Source organism: Pongo abelii, chromosome 13, assembly GCF_028885655.2.
Source record: "Pongo abelii isolate AG06213 chromosome 13, NHGRI_mPonAbe1-v2.0_pri, whole genome shotgun sequence".
NCBI classification, from domain to species: Eukaryota; Metazoa; Chordata; class Mammalia; order Primates; family Hominidae; genus Pongo; species Pongo abelii.
Window position 1 is genome coordinate 87,126,271 of NC_071998.2, and position 15,247 is coordinate 87,141,517.

Sequence of the window (15,247 nt, forward strand, 5' to 3'; positions counted from 1 at the left end):
GTTTTTCAAAAAACAAGAATATTTGAAAAGTATTCCAATGGTGCTGCTGCTTAAAACAGCGGTTTTTCAACTCTTTCTGGCCATATACACCTTTAAGAACATGATTAAAGCCATGGGCTCTTTTTTTTGAAAAACGTGTTCATGCTCAAATGTGCAAATACAGCTTCAGGGGATTCATAGATATCCTTTTCTGAAGTCCCTGAAACCCATCTACAGAAGCTTTGGAGGGTCAGTGGACCCAGGTTAAGACCCCCACTCTCCCTGCCAGTGTAAAACAATTAATGCCCCCCTCAAAGATGTCTGTTAACTCATTTCTGGAACCTATGAATACATTACATTACCCAGCAAACAGGAAAAGGAATTAAGGTTGTAGATGCAATTAAGGTTCAATCAGCTGACCTTGAGATGGGTCGATTGGATGTATGCAGTTAAGGATGTTAATTAACCCACTTTGCTCTTGGATTATCTGGATAGGCCCAATCTAATCACATTAGTTATTAAAAGCAGAGCACCTTTCCTGGCTGTGGTGAGAGGGTGATGTGACTGTGAAGAACAGTTAGAGAAGAAGGGTTGCTAGCTTTGGAAGGGGACCACAAGACAAGGATTGTGGGCAGCCTCCAGGAGCTGGAAAAGCAAAGAAATTCATTATCCCAGAGCCTTCAAAAAGGGATGCAGCCCTGCCAACATCTTGACTTTAGCTTAGTGAGACCCATGTCAAGCTTCTGACCTACAGAAGTATAAGATAATGAATTTATGTTGTTTTAAGTCACTCATTTTGTGATACTCTGTTATGGCAGCAATAGGAAACTAATCTGGTACACTGCCCCCAACCCATACATAGTTTATACATGTAACCTTTACAGCTTTCATTCAGAATAAGCCTAAATGGCACATTGATTCCTAAAATCTATTTTTAATGTAACTATTTTGTTTCACAGCCTTGTTTCAGTAAAGTATTAAAGTTCCCTGCTAAAATGGAAATATGAAACTAGATAGATTTTTAAAAATAAAAGATAGCTATTGAGCCGGTGTTAAATAAGAATGATTTTCCTGGCTGGGCGCGGTGGCTCACGCCTGTAATCCCAGCACTTTGGGAGGTTGAGGCAGGTGGATCACAAAGTCAGGAGATCGAGACCATCCTGGCTAACACGGTGAAACCGCCTCTCTACTAAAAATACAAAAAAATTAGCTGGGCGTGGTGGTGGGCGCCTGTAGTCCCAGGTACTCAGGAGGCTGAGGCAGGAGAATGGCGTGAACCCAGGAGGTGGAGCTTGCAGTGAGCCGAGATCACGCCGCTGTACTCCAGCCTGGGCGAGAGAGCAAGACTCTGTCTCAAAAAAAAAAAAAAAGTTTTCCTTTTATTATTGCCTAAAAGAATCAGATTTTAAAATGTGGAATGTTTGGCAAAAATTAAAGATCCATGTGTTTAATAGCTATGGTTGCAAAAGCTGAATTTTCCTAAAGAAGTTATAAAACCGATTTAAGAAAAATGTATCTGTATACATGTGAGCTTTGCAGTGCTACCAGGGTCATTGCAAGACCCAGAGTAAACATGTAAATAATTGACAGTTGCCATTGCTTGGCATGATTTCTCTATGGCTTCAGAAATTGCAAAATATGAGGATGAAATTTTCTTGGTTGACCCAGTTCCTTCCCTTTCTGCTTACTCCCTTTACCTTCATGTAAGCAATACCATCTCATCTCATAGTAATGAATGATTATTTCTTCGGGGTATAATCTAGGATGATGAGTCTTTGTATTAGGAACTTTTGGTGTTCATTTTGTTTTGTGATAGTAAATAAATGCATCAAATCTTTTTCAAACTTTAACGATTAACATTTTTCTTTCTATTAATGTTTTAAGATACAATTTTTTTTTTTTTTTTTTTTTTTTTTGAGAGAGTCTCACTCCGTTGCCAGGCTGGAGTGCAGTGATGTGATCTCAGCTCACTGCAACCTCCGACTCCCTGGTTCAAGTGATTCTCTTGTCTCAGCCTCCCGAGTAGCTGGGATTACAAGCACGTACCACCACACCCAGCCAATTTTTTTATTTTTAGTAGAGATGAGGTTTCACCATGTTGGCCAGGGTGGTCTCGATCTCCTGACCTCGTGATCCGCCCACCTTGGCCTCCCAAAGTGCTGGGATTACAGGTGTGAGCCACCGCACCTGGCCAAGATACAATTTTTAAAAATATATTTTTAAGGAAAGTACTTTTAACATTACTGATATAAAGCCCTGGTTCAACCTGACCGCCTGGCATTTTGTGTTTGTCCATCTGAACCACAGTAGCTTTTGAAGATGTCAATTTTCCTTAGAAATGGTTTGTTACTAAAGAACATACATTTGCTTTTGTCAGCTTCAATAAAATGAACCAGAATATAAGTTATAGAGGTAAATGTCTTATACAAAAAAGAAAAAAGATACACATCATATTTTTAAAAATGGCTTGCCACTTTTAAATCCCTTAAGGGTAGGGGAATATTTGTATATATAAATATCTTTGCATTTCAAATGCATAGCATATTGGCAGGAACGTAATAGGTGCTTAGTAAATATTTGTGGAATTAAAAGCCATTCCTTGCCCACATTCATTGAATGTATCACCGCTTCAATCCCATTGAACTTCTGTTAAAAAGAAAAAAAAGACCAGACACAGTGGCTCACTCCATAATCCCAGCACTTCGGGAGGTTGAGGCAGGAGGATTGCTTTTGAGCCCAGGGTCTTGCAATGTTACCTATGCCAATCTGGGCAACATAGCAAGACCCTGTGTCTATAAAATGATAGAATAATTAGCTCAGCCTGTGGGCTCGTGCTTTGTATGTCTGAAAAGTTCTTACATGATAGTTTAACTGGGTATAGAATTCTAGGTTGACAGGGTTTTTTTTTGTTTTGTTTTTTTCTCTGCATGTTGAAGATATCCCATTTTCTTTTGGTGGATAGGATTGTGATGTTAATGAGAAGACTGATGTTAGTTTGGCTTTTTTTTTTTTTTTCCTGAGACAAGGTCTGGCCCTGTCACCCAGGCTGGAATGCAGTGGCACGATCTTGGCTCATTGCAACTTCTGCCTCCCGGGCTCAAGCCATCCTCCCACCTCAGCCTCCAGAGTAGCTGGGACTACAGGGGCACGCCACCACACCAAGCTAGTTTTTGTATTTTTTTTGTAGAGAAAAGGTTTTGCCACATTGCCCAAGCTGGTCTTGAAATCCTGGGCTTAAAGCAATCTGCCCACCTCAGCCTCCCAAAGTGCTGGGATTACAAGTGTGAGCCACTGCGCCTGGCCTAATTTGGCATTTCTTTGTAGGAGGTCTTATCCTCTTTCTCTGGTAGTTTTTAAGGTATGCCCTTTATCTGTGATACAACAAAATACAGGTTTATTTTCATTTTTCCTACTAGGGATTCTTCCTCCTTTTTCAGTTTGAGGATTCCTTTCTTTTACAGGTCTCTGGCATTATCTCTTCCATTTTCTCTATTCTGTCCTTCTAGCATTTTAGAAACTTTGATATGTCTTCTGTCTCTTAACTTCCCTATTTTTTTTTAATCTCTGCACTTCATTCTGAGTAATTTTATCTTTCCAGTTTATCAACTGCAGTGAGCCGTGATCATGCCACTGCTCTCCAGCCTGGGTGACAAAGTGAGACTCTGTTATGTGTTTATTCATTCATAAATAAATATCTTTTTCAGATTGCTTTATTTTAGGTAATTCCTCGGATTTCAGTTCTTATATTTGTTACATATGCTCAATTTCATGATGGTAGGTTTTATATGTTCTTCATAATTTTTGTCTGAACTCCTTCTGTTTTCATTGGAATCAAAAGCATTCTCTGGCTTATGGCAGTCTTCCTGTGGTATGTTTTTTATTCACCCCTCATTGAGATCTATGGTTTTCACTAGTTCTGGACAAATTGTTTATGTTAATTTTCAGCTTAGAGTTCGCATACCACCAGGTGGTACAAATCACATTCCACACATGGCACTGGCTGGGCATTCGTGTTTGTCACCAGTGATTCTATCTAGAGTAAGAAAGTGGCCTACTTCTAGCCTGTGTCCCAGGTTTGGCTTTCCTGGCTTTAATTTGCAAATTTGACTCCTCATTCCTGTTTTGTGTTTCTTTGTTGTTTAATGCAGGGAGTTAAACCATTTCCATCTCCCGTTTCCACGTGGGTGCTATAGACTATAACTTAAGGTCCTACCCTACTAGGGCTGCTGAGCTTCAGCTCCCACTCACCACTGTGGGACTTCCTCATTTGGGGCACCTAAGACATTCTGCTTTCTTACTTTTGAGCTCCAATGTAATTTTATTGTTGTTATTGTTAAATTGTATTTAGTATTTCTCTTTTTGGAATAGGATGGGGACTTTCTACCTATTCATACTGTATCATCTTGTCAGGAAAACTGGGACTACATAAAGTTTATTTTTCTTGCCCCACAGTCAGTAAAATTTATGTTAGGCAGGCAATTCATGGTCTCTGTAAAAGGACTATGATTCCATCTATAATTCACCCAACTGTAGCTAGCATCTCAAAATCACTAAATATTCTTGCAACCCAGCAGAGGTTGAAATGTAAGATTTATGATTTCTTATTTATTTAATTATTACATAAAGATTGGTATTTTTTACATGTATCCATTATGAAATTAGACAACTGAAAGACTGCTTAATAATTTTGCAATTACTAAATTAGAAAATTTTAGATATCCCATGTTTATGCCATAGTATATATAATCATTAATTTTTATCCTTCTTTGATATAGTAGATATCAATATATGTATCAGTATGCCCAAGTCTTGACAATGGAAATAACATATTATTGCCAATACTTGTATAACTTAAAGAAAGGTATAAAAATAATTTTTTCCGTGTCATCTTCTTAAAGACCTAGGTTAATATCTTCTGACATTGATTTCAGTTGGAGAATATGATTTACTTCATTATAAAGAGTATTGAGAAAAAGTAAGACATTCTCATTATTTGACCAACAATAACTATTTTTTCAGAGATAGCATTTATTTCCTTTCTTTTTTTCAGACATACAAAGAAAAAGTGGATGCGGATACATTGCCACACACAAAGAAAGGCCAGCAACCGAGTGAAGGCAGCATTTCACTTCCTCTTTACATTTCAAATCCTGTAAACCAGAAGAAGAAAAAAGTCTACCATACAAACCAGACCACCTTCATAATTGGAGAAACACCGAAAGGAATCCGCAGGTATATTGTCTCTGACAACACTAGACTTGAAGAATAATTCTCAAAGGAAATGTAGCTCATTAGTAAAATATGTAAATATTTGAATTATAACCATAACTGACATCTGAATATTTCAGAAAAATCTGAATTTCAAAAATAAATTGCAAATGTTTTAGATGTTGTTAGAAGGCTAATCCCTGAATTGATTACCATAAAAAGGGAAATCATGTTATACAAAGAAATGAAATACTTAAGTGCATTTTATTCATTCAGTCAGTGAATATATTTTGAGCACCTAATATATGCCCAGGCATTGTGCTGAGTCTTGAATATGCAGTGTAAAAAAAGGACAGGCCGGGTTCAGTGGCTCACGCCTGTAATCGCAGCACTTTGGGAGGCCGAGGCGGGTGGATCACGAGGTCAGGAGATCGAGACCATCCTGGCTAACACGGTGAAACCCCGTCTCTACTAAAAATGCAAAAAATTAGCCGGGCGTGGTGGCGGGCACTGTAGTCCCAGCTACTCGGGAGGCTGAGGCAGGAGAATAGCGTGAACCCAGGAGACGGAGTTTGCAGTGAGCCGAGATTGCGCCACTGCACTCCAGCCTGGGCAGCAGAGCGAGACTCCATCTCAAAAAAAAAGGACAGACATAGAGCCTCCAGTACAGAGGAATGGGGTTGGCATCAAACCATGAAGTTTTAAAAAGTAAACCTACAAATAATTATAAAATGGTGTGTTATAAGAAAAAAGAGAAAGAGAATAATAGGATGGGGAGGGGACATGGAACCACCTTTCTTTTGGGAAGTCAGGGAAGACTGTCTACACGGGTAGCATTTAAGTTAAGAGCTGAAGGATAACCATGCAAAGAACCAGAGTAGGAGCATCTCCAAGGAGGGAAGAGGTTTGGTGTGGTCAAGGTGTGGGAGAAGACTGGTGGCCTTAGTGCAGAATAAACCAAGCAGAGAGTAGCATGAGATGGAGGGTAGAGACGCAGGCGGGGCTGGAGCATGCCAACCCTTGGAGGCTACAGAAGGAGTTTGGATTTTGTTCCAAGTGCAGTGGAAAACTGTTGAAGAATGGCACGATCTGATGTATCTTTTTAAAAGATGGTTCCAGCTTCCCTGTGGAAGAGTAGAATGAACAAGGGGTGACGAGAAGGAACTCGGTGATGGGGGTTTGCACCAGAGTGGTTGCCATGAGGATAGAGCCAAGTAGATGAATTCAATTTGGTGATGGACTGGTTCAGGAAAGAGAGAGAACAAGATTACTTCTTTCTGTTTTGAGCAACAGAGTGGAGATACTGAATGGGGAAAACCAGAGAGAAGTTAAGAGAGGAAAAGAATCAAGAGTTCCCTTTTATGCATATTAAATGTGACATTCTGTGGAAAGGTTCAATAGGCAATGTATGTATGAGCTACTCCTGGTTTGGGGATTAAAAGTTGAAATTTGGGAGTCATCAGCATCGAGTTTATAAATGGTCTTCAGAACTGTGAGACTATGTGAGCAGCCTAGGAACAGAGCACAGAGAGGAGGAAAGAAGTCCCAGGACACAGACTGGAGGCAGCAGCTACTTCTGGAGGAGGTGTAAGAGGCACAGTGTCAGGTCCTGAAGTGCAGGAGTAGCGAGAGGGTCTTAAAAGGAGGGAGTTTGTCAAATACTGCTGAGAACCAGAAGCAGATGAAGTGGGAAACTGCCCACTGAAGACAGCAGCAGAGCACTCAGCAGGCACCTTGGCAGGAGCAGCCTGGGAAGCAGTGCGCAGGCCCTGGCGGGAGGTGGCCGGTGCTGTGAGTTCAGATGGAAGCAGTGCACAGGCCCTGGCGGGAGGTGGCCAGTGCTGTAAGTTTGAATGTAAAAAGTAGCAGCAGCTGGAGGGCATTGTGGGTCTTACAGTTGAGATAACAGAACCTGTTGTGTGTTGAGGGAAAAGACTTGTAGGAAAAAAAGAGATCATGTCAGAGAGGTGAAAACAGAAAGAGGGAGGGCCTGGAAGCAGTGGAGGGCGGTACCCAAACCACAGGCCACGGTCTGGCCTTTGAGAGGCATTGAAAGAGAAGGGACAAACACAGGCACAGATGTGACATTTTCTCAATGAGTTGAGAACTGAAGCTATAAGTTCAGAGGGAGAAAGATTTAGGGAGAGAGAAGTTAGGAAACAAATCATTTATAAAGTAGGAAAGCAAGCTTAATGGGACCAGAATTTCTGGGTGGTGTTAAGTTCCCATTTGAGAATAATTTCAGGAAGATCATCTGTCCAGTATGCACATTTTATTCAGCAAGCTTCAGTTGCTCTGTTGCAGAAACAGAGAGATGGCTGGGTCTGACCAGGGGTTAGAATGGAGGGAGAGAGAAGCAAGGAAGCTGAAGAATGTTTGTAAAGGAGTGATTATAAAGTTAAACCTAAGCTGGACAAGGGAGGCTGATGGATAGTGTAAAAGCACAAGAGTCAGTGAATTTGAGGACTTGAGGTTACCAGCGTATCCCCCAGCATTGCTGTTGTGGGCAATCATCAAGCAGCTGAGCTGGAGCCTTAGATGACTAAGTCAGGGACATGGAGGTTGAGCTGTTGATGGTAATGACAATGGCAATTTATAAACTTGGGAGTAGGGGGCTAACATGGAGTTGAGATGAGTTTGGAGGTGAGCTAAAGAAAGTGGTGGACCAGATATTGGGTGGGACATCCACATGGATATTGATGTTATCAAGAATGATGGCAAGAGATAGGGTGGGAAGCAAGATTAATCCAGGATCTTGAGAGTTTAGCTGCTAGCAGGAAGCAACGAAGGGGTCACTGAAGATTGAGGAGAGAACAGTTTAGCTGGATGGCATAAATGTTAAAGAGGGGAAGAAGTTTTCTGAGAAAAGAATGGTCTGGAAGCAGCATTGTCTAGAAGCACTAACCCTGAGGTTGGAGAGCTGTGAGATGCAAGAGCCTTGCCTTGCAAGGGCCGCATGGGAAGAGGCAATATCATCAGATCACAGGACCATTCAGCATAGAAGCAGAAGACTCGGGGGACTCTTGGTTCCAGGGGCACGAAAGGATGGCTTGGAAGGGTGAGAGATTGGATTATATCAAGATGTACAGTAGGAGGAGATGAGAGGCCAGTGGTAATGGATGATGGAAGTGAACAGGGATGGGAAGCATGGTTGGACTGGTCCTGCTGGCATCTGGGGACAGTGGGAAATGTCTCTGGGTTCAAAGTACTTCCTGCAGGGGTTTGGCGACTCCCAGGCAGCTGGTTCCTCAGCTGCCCAGGGAAGAGCTGGTCCCGCAGCTCTTTGGAGTGCTGGCATGGCTGGTTGGAGTATGGCTCTCAGCTCTCTGCAGTTGCAGAGAAAGGTGAACACCTTTCACACTGCCACACAGTGTACCTCCCCACAGACAGATCGGCAACAAGGATTTTTGCAGACTGTGCCTTTTCACTTTGGGCAAATATTTTGCCAGGAGACTGACCACATACCTTTTTTTCCCTAAGTTTGCATGCATTCTCTGTTCTTGAACGCCTCCGAGAGCCATGTTAGGACACTTCTGTTCTGGGCTTCAATGTCAGTTCAACTTTAATATCTTCCCTAGATATATTGTACACTGCTTATAGCCATTTTTCATCTTCTTTGCTCACCAGTGCCTTCTTAAAAGGTGGTTTTGAAACTGCCTCTTCAACCTCATGATCAGTAAGTTTGGAGGGGGACTCCTTTGTTGACTGGTAGTCTCTGAGTGAAGTATCTAGCTCTCTTTTCCATGCATTTGTGACCTTACAGAGATTAGGGAACTTTGCAGGTGCTAATTCTTTGTGCCCTCTGAGTCAGAAGACTAAGAAATGGAAGGAGTTCTTCCCCATGTTTCTCAATGAGTCGTCCTTCAATGCTCATGAATTTCATTGTGTCACAACCTGCACCAGGGAGCAGTGAGGCATGATTGAATCCTTCCTCAAGGAAGCTTCACATTATAACATATGAGGTCATTTAAGAAAAGGTTGTGATGAGCTTAAACTGACTTATGAAGGCACACCCAGTGACCCCAAGGTTAGGGTCGGCACCGAGTTGAAAGAGTAATCGTGTTATCTTAATGTCAAGACCCTTGCTAGCTAGTCATGCTGCGGCTTCATTGAAGTCACATGCTGAGTTGAGTTCGACAGAGGTTGTGGTGCCTCCTGGCTTGACAGCTGAGAGTAGGGCACTGAATCTTGTTTATCTGCTGCATCGGGTTACAGCTGGGTTTGCACACAGCATTATAGATAAGCGAGAAAGCAGCCTTCACAACCTTGCACTTCGTGGTAACATTACCCATTTTTCCAGTCAGGTATGCACCATGGTGCTATTTTTATTTTGCCTTTCTCTCCAACAATTGATCTGTCCAGCCTGATGAAATCCTTCAGCTCCGGCACCAGATCAGATGTTGCAATCAGCATTGTTAAAGTGACTGATAAAGCACCTGCTGTGGTCAGGGAGTTTGCTTTTGGAAGGGACACGATGCTGTACAGCATGCTGCATATGCATCTTGAGCCGTGGGCAGAGCGATGACAGACTTGTCAGCTTCTTTGAGTTCTAGTGGCATGTTCCAGTGTTTCAATCACTATGTGCCTTATTGGCTTTGGTTACCAATTAGGGATGTAGAAGTAAAACTGTCCAACCATGTACATTTTACCACCCTCTTTTCCATTAACTGTCCTAGTCAATCAGAATCAAGACTGCACCTCCCTCCACTGCAGTCACATGATCATCTGAATGAAGTGTTCAGTCCTACTCTCCTTCCGGAAGCTTAGGCAGACAGAAGATGAATTTAGCTGTGTTCCACCTCCCTTCCTCCAGAGAGAGAGAGGATTTTGAATTGTATCCGTGATACATAACTGCTTTTGATACACTCGCTGAAAGATACATATCTTTGGTTTCTTTTTTCCCCCTTTCCCTAAGTGGGTTATGGAAGTCTACTCTAGTTAACTAATTTTTCTTCACAAACTGGCTGGCTTATGCCCCCTGTTTGTACCCTGCAGTTCCTTAAATTCTTAGAGAAAATTCTGAAGGCCCAGAATTAGGAAAGCCAGTTAGAGGGAAGAAATAAAGTGAATGATAAGTATAGCTTATCCTGTAAGCAGCGACCATGTGGCATAGTGTACTTGCAGACTACTCAGATAAAATGAGGTTAGAAGCAGCTCTCCTCCCAGAGGTGACAGCTCACAGGGTCACGGGTGAGGTCGTGGTTTCAGCACAGCAGAGGTGAAGTTACTTTGGCAGTTGCTGAGACACCACCAAGCCTTGGATAAATAAAAGACATCAGCTTGTAACCTTGCCAATCACTTAATCTTTACAAACACAAATATTTAATAGAAGGGCCATGAAAATGAATTTGAAGATGAAAAATAGACAGAATAATATCTCATTACTTCATGTGAAGTGAAAACTGGAACCTCTTAAGAACATGCTTGTTACTTTCCAACAAGAACATTGGCAATTTCCAGGACAGAAATTTGGAGTCATGTATATGTGTTACTAAATATTCTGTTGGAGATGAAAGTGGCTGTTGATCAAGCATGTATAGTATCTGGATTTCAGGAAGTTAACAAGACAGTGTAGTGAGGACTAGAAGCCACAGGCCTATCTGAAGCCACGAAAGAAAGTTGTGAGCGTGCTTTATGGTCTGCCACTAAAAGCAAAGGAAACACAAACTATGTAACCTGGTCTACGTGGCAAAAATAAAAGTGGCATTGAAGCTCCTACTTACATACATTAAAAGTAATTTTTTTAATGCTAAGGATTCTCTGTTGTCCATAGGATAAAATTCAAACTTCTAAATTTGGCCTACAAACCCCCTATGATTTTTAGCCTCTTCCTTGCGGTTTCTCCTGCCCCTCTGTGAACCAGGTCATCTTGGACCTGAGCCTGTACATGCGCCCTCTCCCCCTGGGAGACTTCCTCACTCATCACTACCTGACCGACTTGTCAGGAAGAGATGCCCTTTCTACCCACCTTGCCTACCACCAATCACTGACCTAGGTTCCCTTTCTATGAATGCCAGTAGTGCCCCATATTTACCTCATGGTAAATTTACATTATGGGTTTATCACTCTATTCTAGTTTGATTTTCATGCATTTGTCTAGCCCAAGTAAACTGTAAACTCCTTGAAGATAGGAAACAGAGTCTTATTTGCTGTTATATAGTTCCTGCTATAGTGCTTAGCACATAACAGGCTCTATAAATATTTGTTAAGTGAATAAAGAATGTTTTAAGGAACTATGGTGTAAAATATAATTTCTAAACCTTTAGGACTTTTAATCAAGTGCTGCTGCACTCACTATCTGACTTTTGTTCAAAGGAGTATTTATAAACATTGAGCTGTTCTATCTCATGGTCCAAACTCATCATCAGCAAAGCAATACCCACTGTCTTAGCCTGCTTGGATTGCAATAACAAAATACTGTAGACTGGGTGGCTTAAACAACAGAAATTCATTTCCACAGTTCTGGAGGCTGGATGGCCAACAACAAGAAGTTAGCTGATTCAGTTTCTGGTGAGGGCCCTCTTCCTGGCTGGCAGGTGGCCACCATCTCCCTGTGTCCTTACATGGCAGACAGTAAGAGGCAGAAGAGAAAGAAACTGTGTGGGTTCTCTGGCATCTCTTCTAAGGACACTAATCCTGTTGGATCAGGGTCCCACCCTTATGACCTCATTTAACCTTAATTTACCTCCTGAAGGCTCTAACTCCAAATACTGTTATGTCCTGGGTTAGGGGGCTTCCGCATGATTTGAGGGAGGGGCACAGTTTAGTCCATGGCACCCTCATTTAGGGAAAGGAGCAGGGCTCATTGCCCAGGTCCCAAATCTTTCTGCCTCTATCTTACCAAGGTTCTTGAAGGCCCATTTCCTCATACATGCATACAACAGCTTTCATTAGTATCTTACACTGAGAATACAACACACTTCTTCTAATAGCATCTCACTCCTTAGCTTAGGTGTCCATACCAACTGGGGAAAAAATAATCTAGGTTTATCAGTTTAGAACTTTCCTTTGGGTTCATCAAAAAGTCTTGTGCGATTTCTATGTTGTATTTGTAAAAGAAGGGGAAAAGGAGAGGGAAGGGAAAAAAATGTCTTTCTTAATTTTTCAGAATTTGCTCTTTTCATTAAGATTCTTTGACAATTTCATTTCATGAGACTTGAATACAATACAGATTTTCAAGTACACGTTCTATAAATCATGATCCTCATGTCAGTCATAAATTGGTTCAAAGGAGGAGTAGCATGCTGGGCCTCCATAATTCCCAGGAAATACCTAATATAATAGCATAAATCAAAATAACTTACAAAGCTGGTGATTTTGTGAGCTGAAATACTTTTCTCAGTAGCATAAGGGCAGAGGCCTCACTCTACTAGGATAAAATGCATTTTCATTATGGAATTCAGCAGACATATGCTAAAGGAACAAGATTACCTTCTGTGGCCTCTACATTTCCTGTTACTGGTGATGAGTTCTTTCAAAATAAAATGTAATGAAAATAACCACTAGTTTTGTTCATTTAATCTTTAGAAAACAATTTGAAGAAATGGCCTCTTATTTTAACTCGTCTTCTGTAAACGAATTTGCTAAACATATAACCAATGCCACATCAGAAGAACGACAGAAAATGCTAAGAGACTTTTATGCTTCTCAATATCCAGAGGTAAAAGAATTTTTTGTGGATTCTGTGTCAGAATTCAACAATTCTTCCTTTGAGAAAGGAGAGCAGTGCACCAGGAAGAAATCTGAAAAAAGAGAATCTCTTATAAAAGCAAGGCTGTCAGATTCTGAAACCTTGTCATTTAAAGATTCTTCCAATAAAATTTCTCAAGTTTGCAGCCTAAAAACGTATCAAAGAAAATCAGGTAAGTTTCAGAATCATAGTTCCTGTAGAGAAGAGGTGTTTTTTATTGATGCAGAAACTAAGAAATCACCTGTTAGTTCTACTCAAGAGATTGATAGTGGGAAAAACAGCCAAGCATCTGAAGATACTGTGACATCCCATTCTCTGAACAGTGAGTCTGAAACACGTGAGAGAAGGTTAGAAAATACCATGAAAGACCAACAGGACCTCACAAGAATGGGCATTTCAAGAAAAGAACCCCTTCTCAAATTGGAAAACGAAAAGATAGAAAATCCAGTGCTGGAAAATACTTCTGTGATAAGCTTACTTGGTGATACCTCTATTCTTGATGACCTTTTTAAAAGTCATGGGAACAGTCCCACACAACTGCCAAAGAAAGTTCTTTCAGGGCCCATGGAAAAAGCAAAACAGAGACCAAAAGATTTCTGGGACATCTTGAATGAGCAGAATGAGGAGAGTCTTAGTAAACTCACAGACTTGGCAGTAATAGAGACTCTGTGTGAAAAAGCACCTCTAGCAGCACCCTCCAAAAGGAGAGAAGAGCCAGCAACTTCTCTTTGGAAATCAAATGAGAAATTTTTATGGAAGAAATTTAGCCTAAGTGATACAGATGAAAACGCAACCAATACACAGAGTACCACATAAGCATATAAATGAATTACTGCACCAGTGAACTGCTGCCATCACTGTTTACGGCACTGGATTCCACACTGATTCTATTATCTTGAACCCAGTTGTTGACATATATTTTTATTAAATTACTGCTTTAGGATTTTTTGAAGTCTAAAGTATTATCATGGATCTGTTTTTCTTGATATTTGATTTGATCTTTCAAGAATATGATTGTATTTATAGTATAAACCTCTGTTATGAATTAGAAAAGATTCTAGGTTTGTTAGTAGGAGACGTGGGACATCTTTCTTACTGTATTACATAATGATGCGACACTTGCCCTGGTGAGCATTGTTTCCCAGTATGAAAGATGAAGGGTCTGAACCAAATCAGCATGAGTGTCCTTCCAGCTTAAAAAAGCTTTGCTTCGCTCTCCTAATGGCTCATAGGCTGAATCATGTCTGCCCCTCAGATCAGGTGTACACCAATATGTTTTTTACTAGCACTTGGGAAAGTTATTAAGTATTTTCTTTTTCGCTGGGCATCATGTTCTATTATTATTTTAGAAAAAAGTCATAACTAGTACTGAATATATGGTATATATAATATTAAAATGATAATTTTGCAACAGCTCAAAATTAAAAGGTTAATGTTACACACTTTCCTATATGAGCTGTGATTACTACCATTAGCTACAGACACCAGTGCCTCAACTTTTTGTGTACCTATTGTGATTTAATGTAAATAAAGGTTTGTATAGTACTTTTGTAGTTCTTAAGTATGAAGAAATGGGTAAACTTTTTATTCTGTTAGAAACTGTTATATTTTGAGTGTAATTTTTATGGTTTATAACAAAATGAATGTGCTTATTGTTGAATGCATGTATTTAGAAGCCTTTACTCAGCCCCTGTGTTCTGTGCTAGGAGCTTGAGCTCTACAGGTAAGGCAGAGCTACAGGTGAATGAAAGGAAATCATGTCAGTGAAAAATCATGGTGGAAAGCCCCTGGCATCACATGTGCATGCTGTAGGCAGGACCTGAGCTGCCTCCACTGCAGGTTCAGATGCACCGCTACAGCTGTCCTTCAGTTAGTTCACAGGGCTGCAAGAGGAGGACACATCCCTCCAGAAAACAGCCTGAGCCAGGAACTGGCTGTGCTAAAGAGCACTGCTATCGAGTTGAGGAGAGAGGGCTTCCGTGTACCCGGGATGTGGAGTCATTGCTCAGAAGGGAACAAAAAATCAAAAACAAAAGTCTTCTCAAGGGACTGATCAGCCAAGTATGCTTTTCTTTAGAGCAATGTTTTGCCCTAGAGAATTGTAAAATATATTTTATGTCATGACTCAGTACATATGTGTTTGTACATATATGATTGGAATAAAATGTTTATGAAATATTTACTCATAATCCGTGTAACATACTTTGACATTTTTCTCTTCTAGGATTGTGTTTGGTAGGGCAGTGGGTTTATGTGTGTGTTAATCCTCTCACAACCCACTGAATTGAATTTCATGGCCCATGGTTAGGATCCACAGTGTGAAAACGCCGTTTTAAGTTATATGAGTTTGTCATTTGTTTGCTGTGTGCA

The 15,247-nt window shown here is 40.8% G+C and overlaps 1 protein-coding gene across 6 annotated transcripts in view; it reads left to right on the forward strand.

The window, feature by feature from the left end:
- ERCC6L2 (ERCC excision repair 6 like 2) overlaps positions 1-15,247 on the forward strand; it is a 167,254-nt gene that overhangs the window by 125,745 nt on the left and 26,262 nt on the right. For 4 of the 6 annotated variants that reach the window (XM_024252413.3, XM_054520287.2, XM_054520286.2 and 1 more), the window contains 2 exons: positions 5,030-5,211; positions 12,715-15,066. In XM_024252413.3, the coding sequence (XP_024108181.3) occupies positions 5,030-5,211; positions 12,715-13,693 (1,161 nt within the window). In that variant the 3' untranslated portion in view covers positions 13,694-15,066. Of the gene's footprint in view, positions 1-5,029; positions 5,212-12,714; positions 15,067-15,247 lie in introns of those variants that run through there. The other 2 variants (XR_008509835.2, XM_054520289.2) reach the window with 1 other exon arrangement.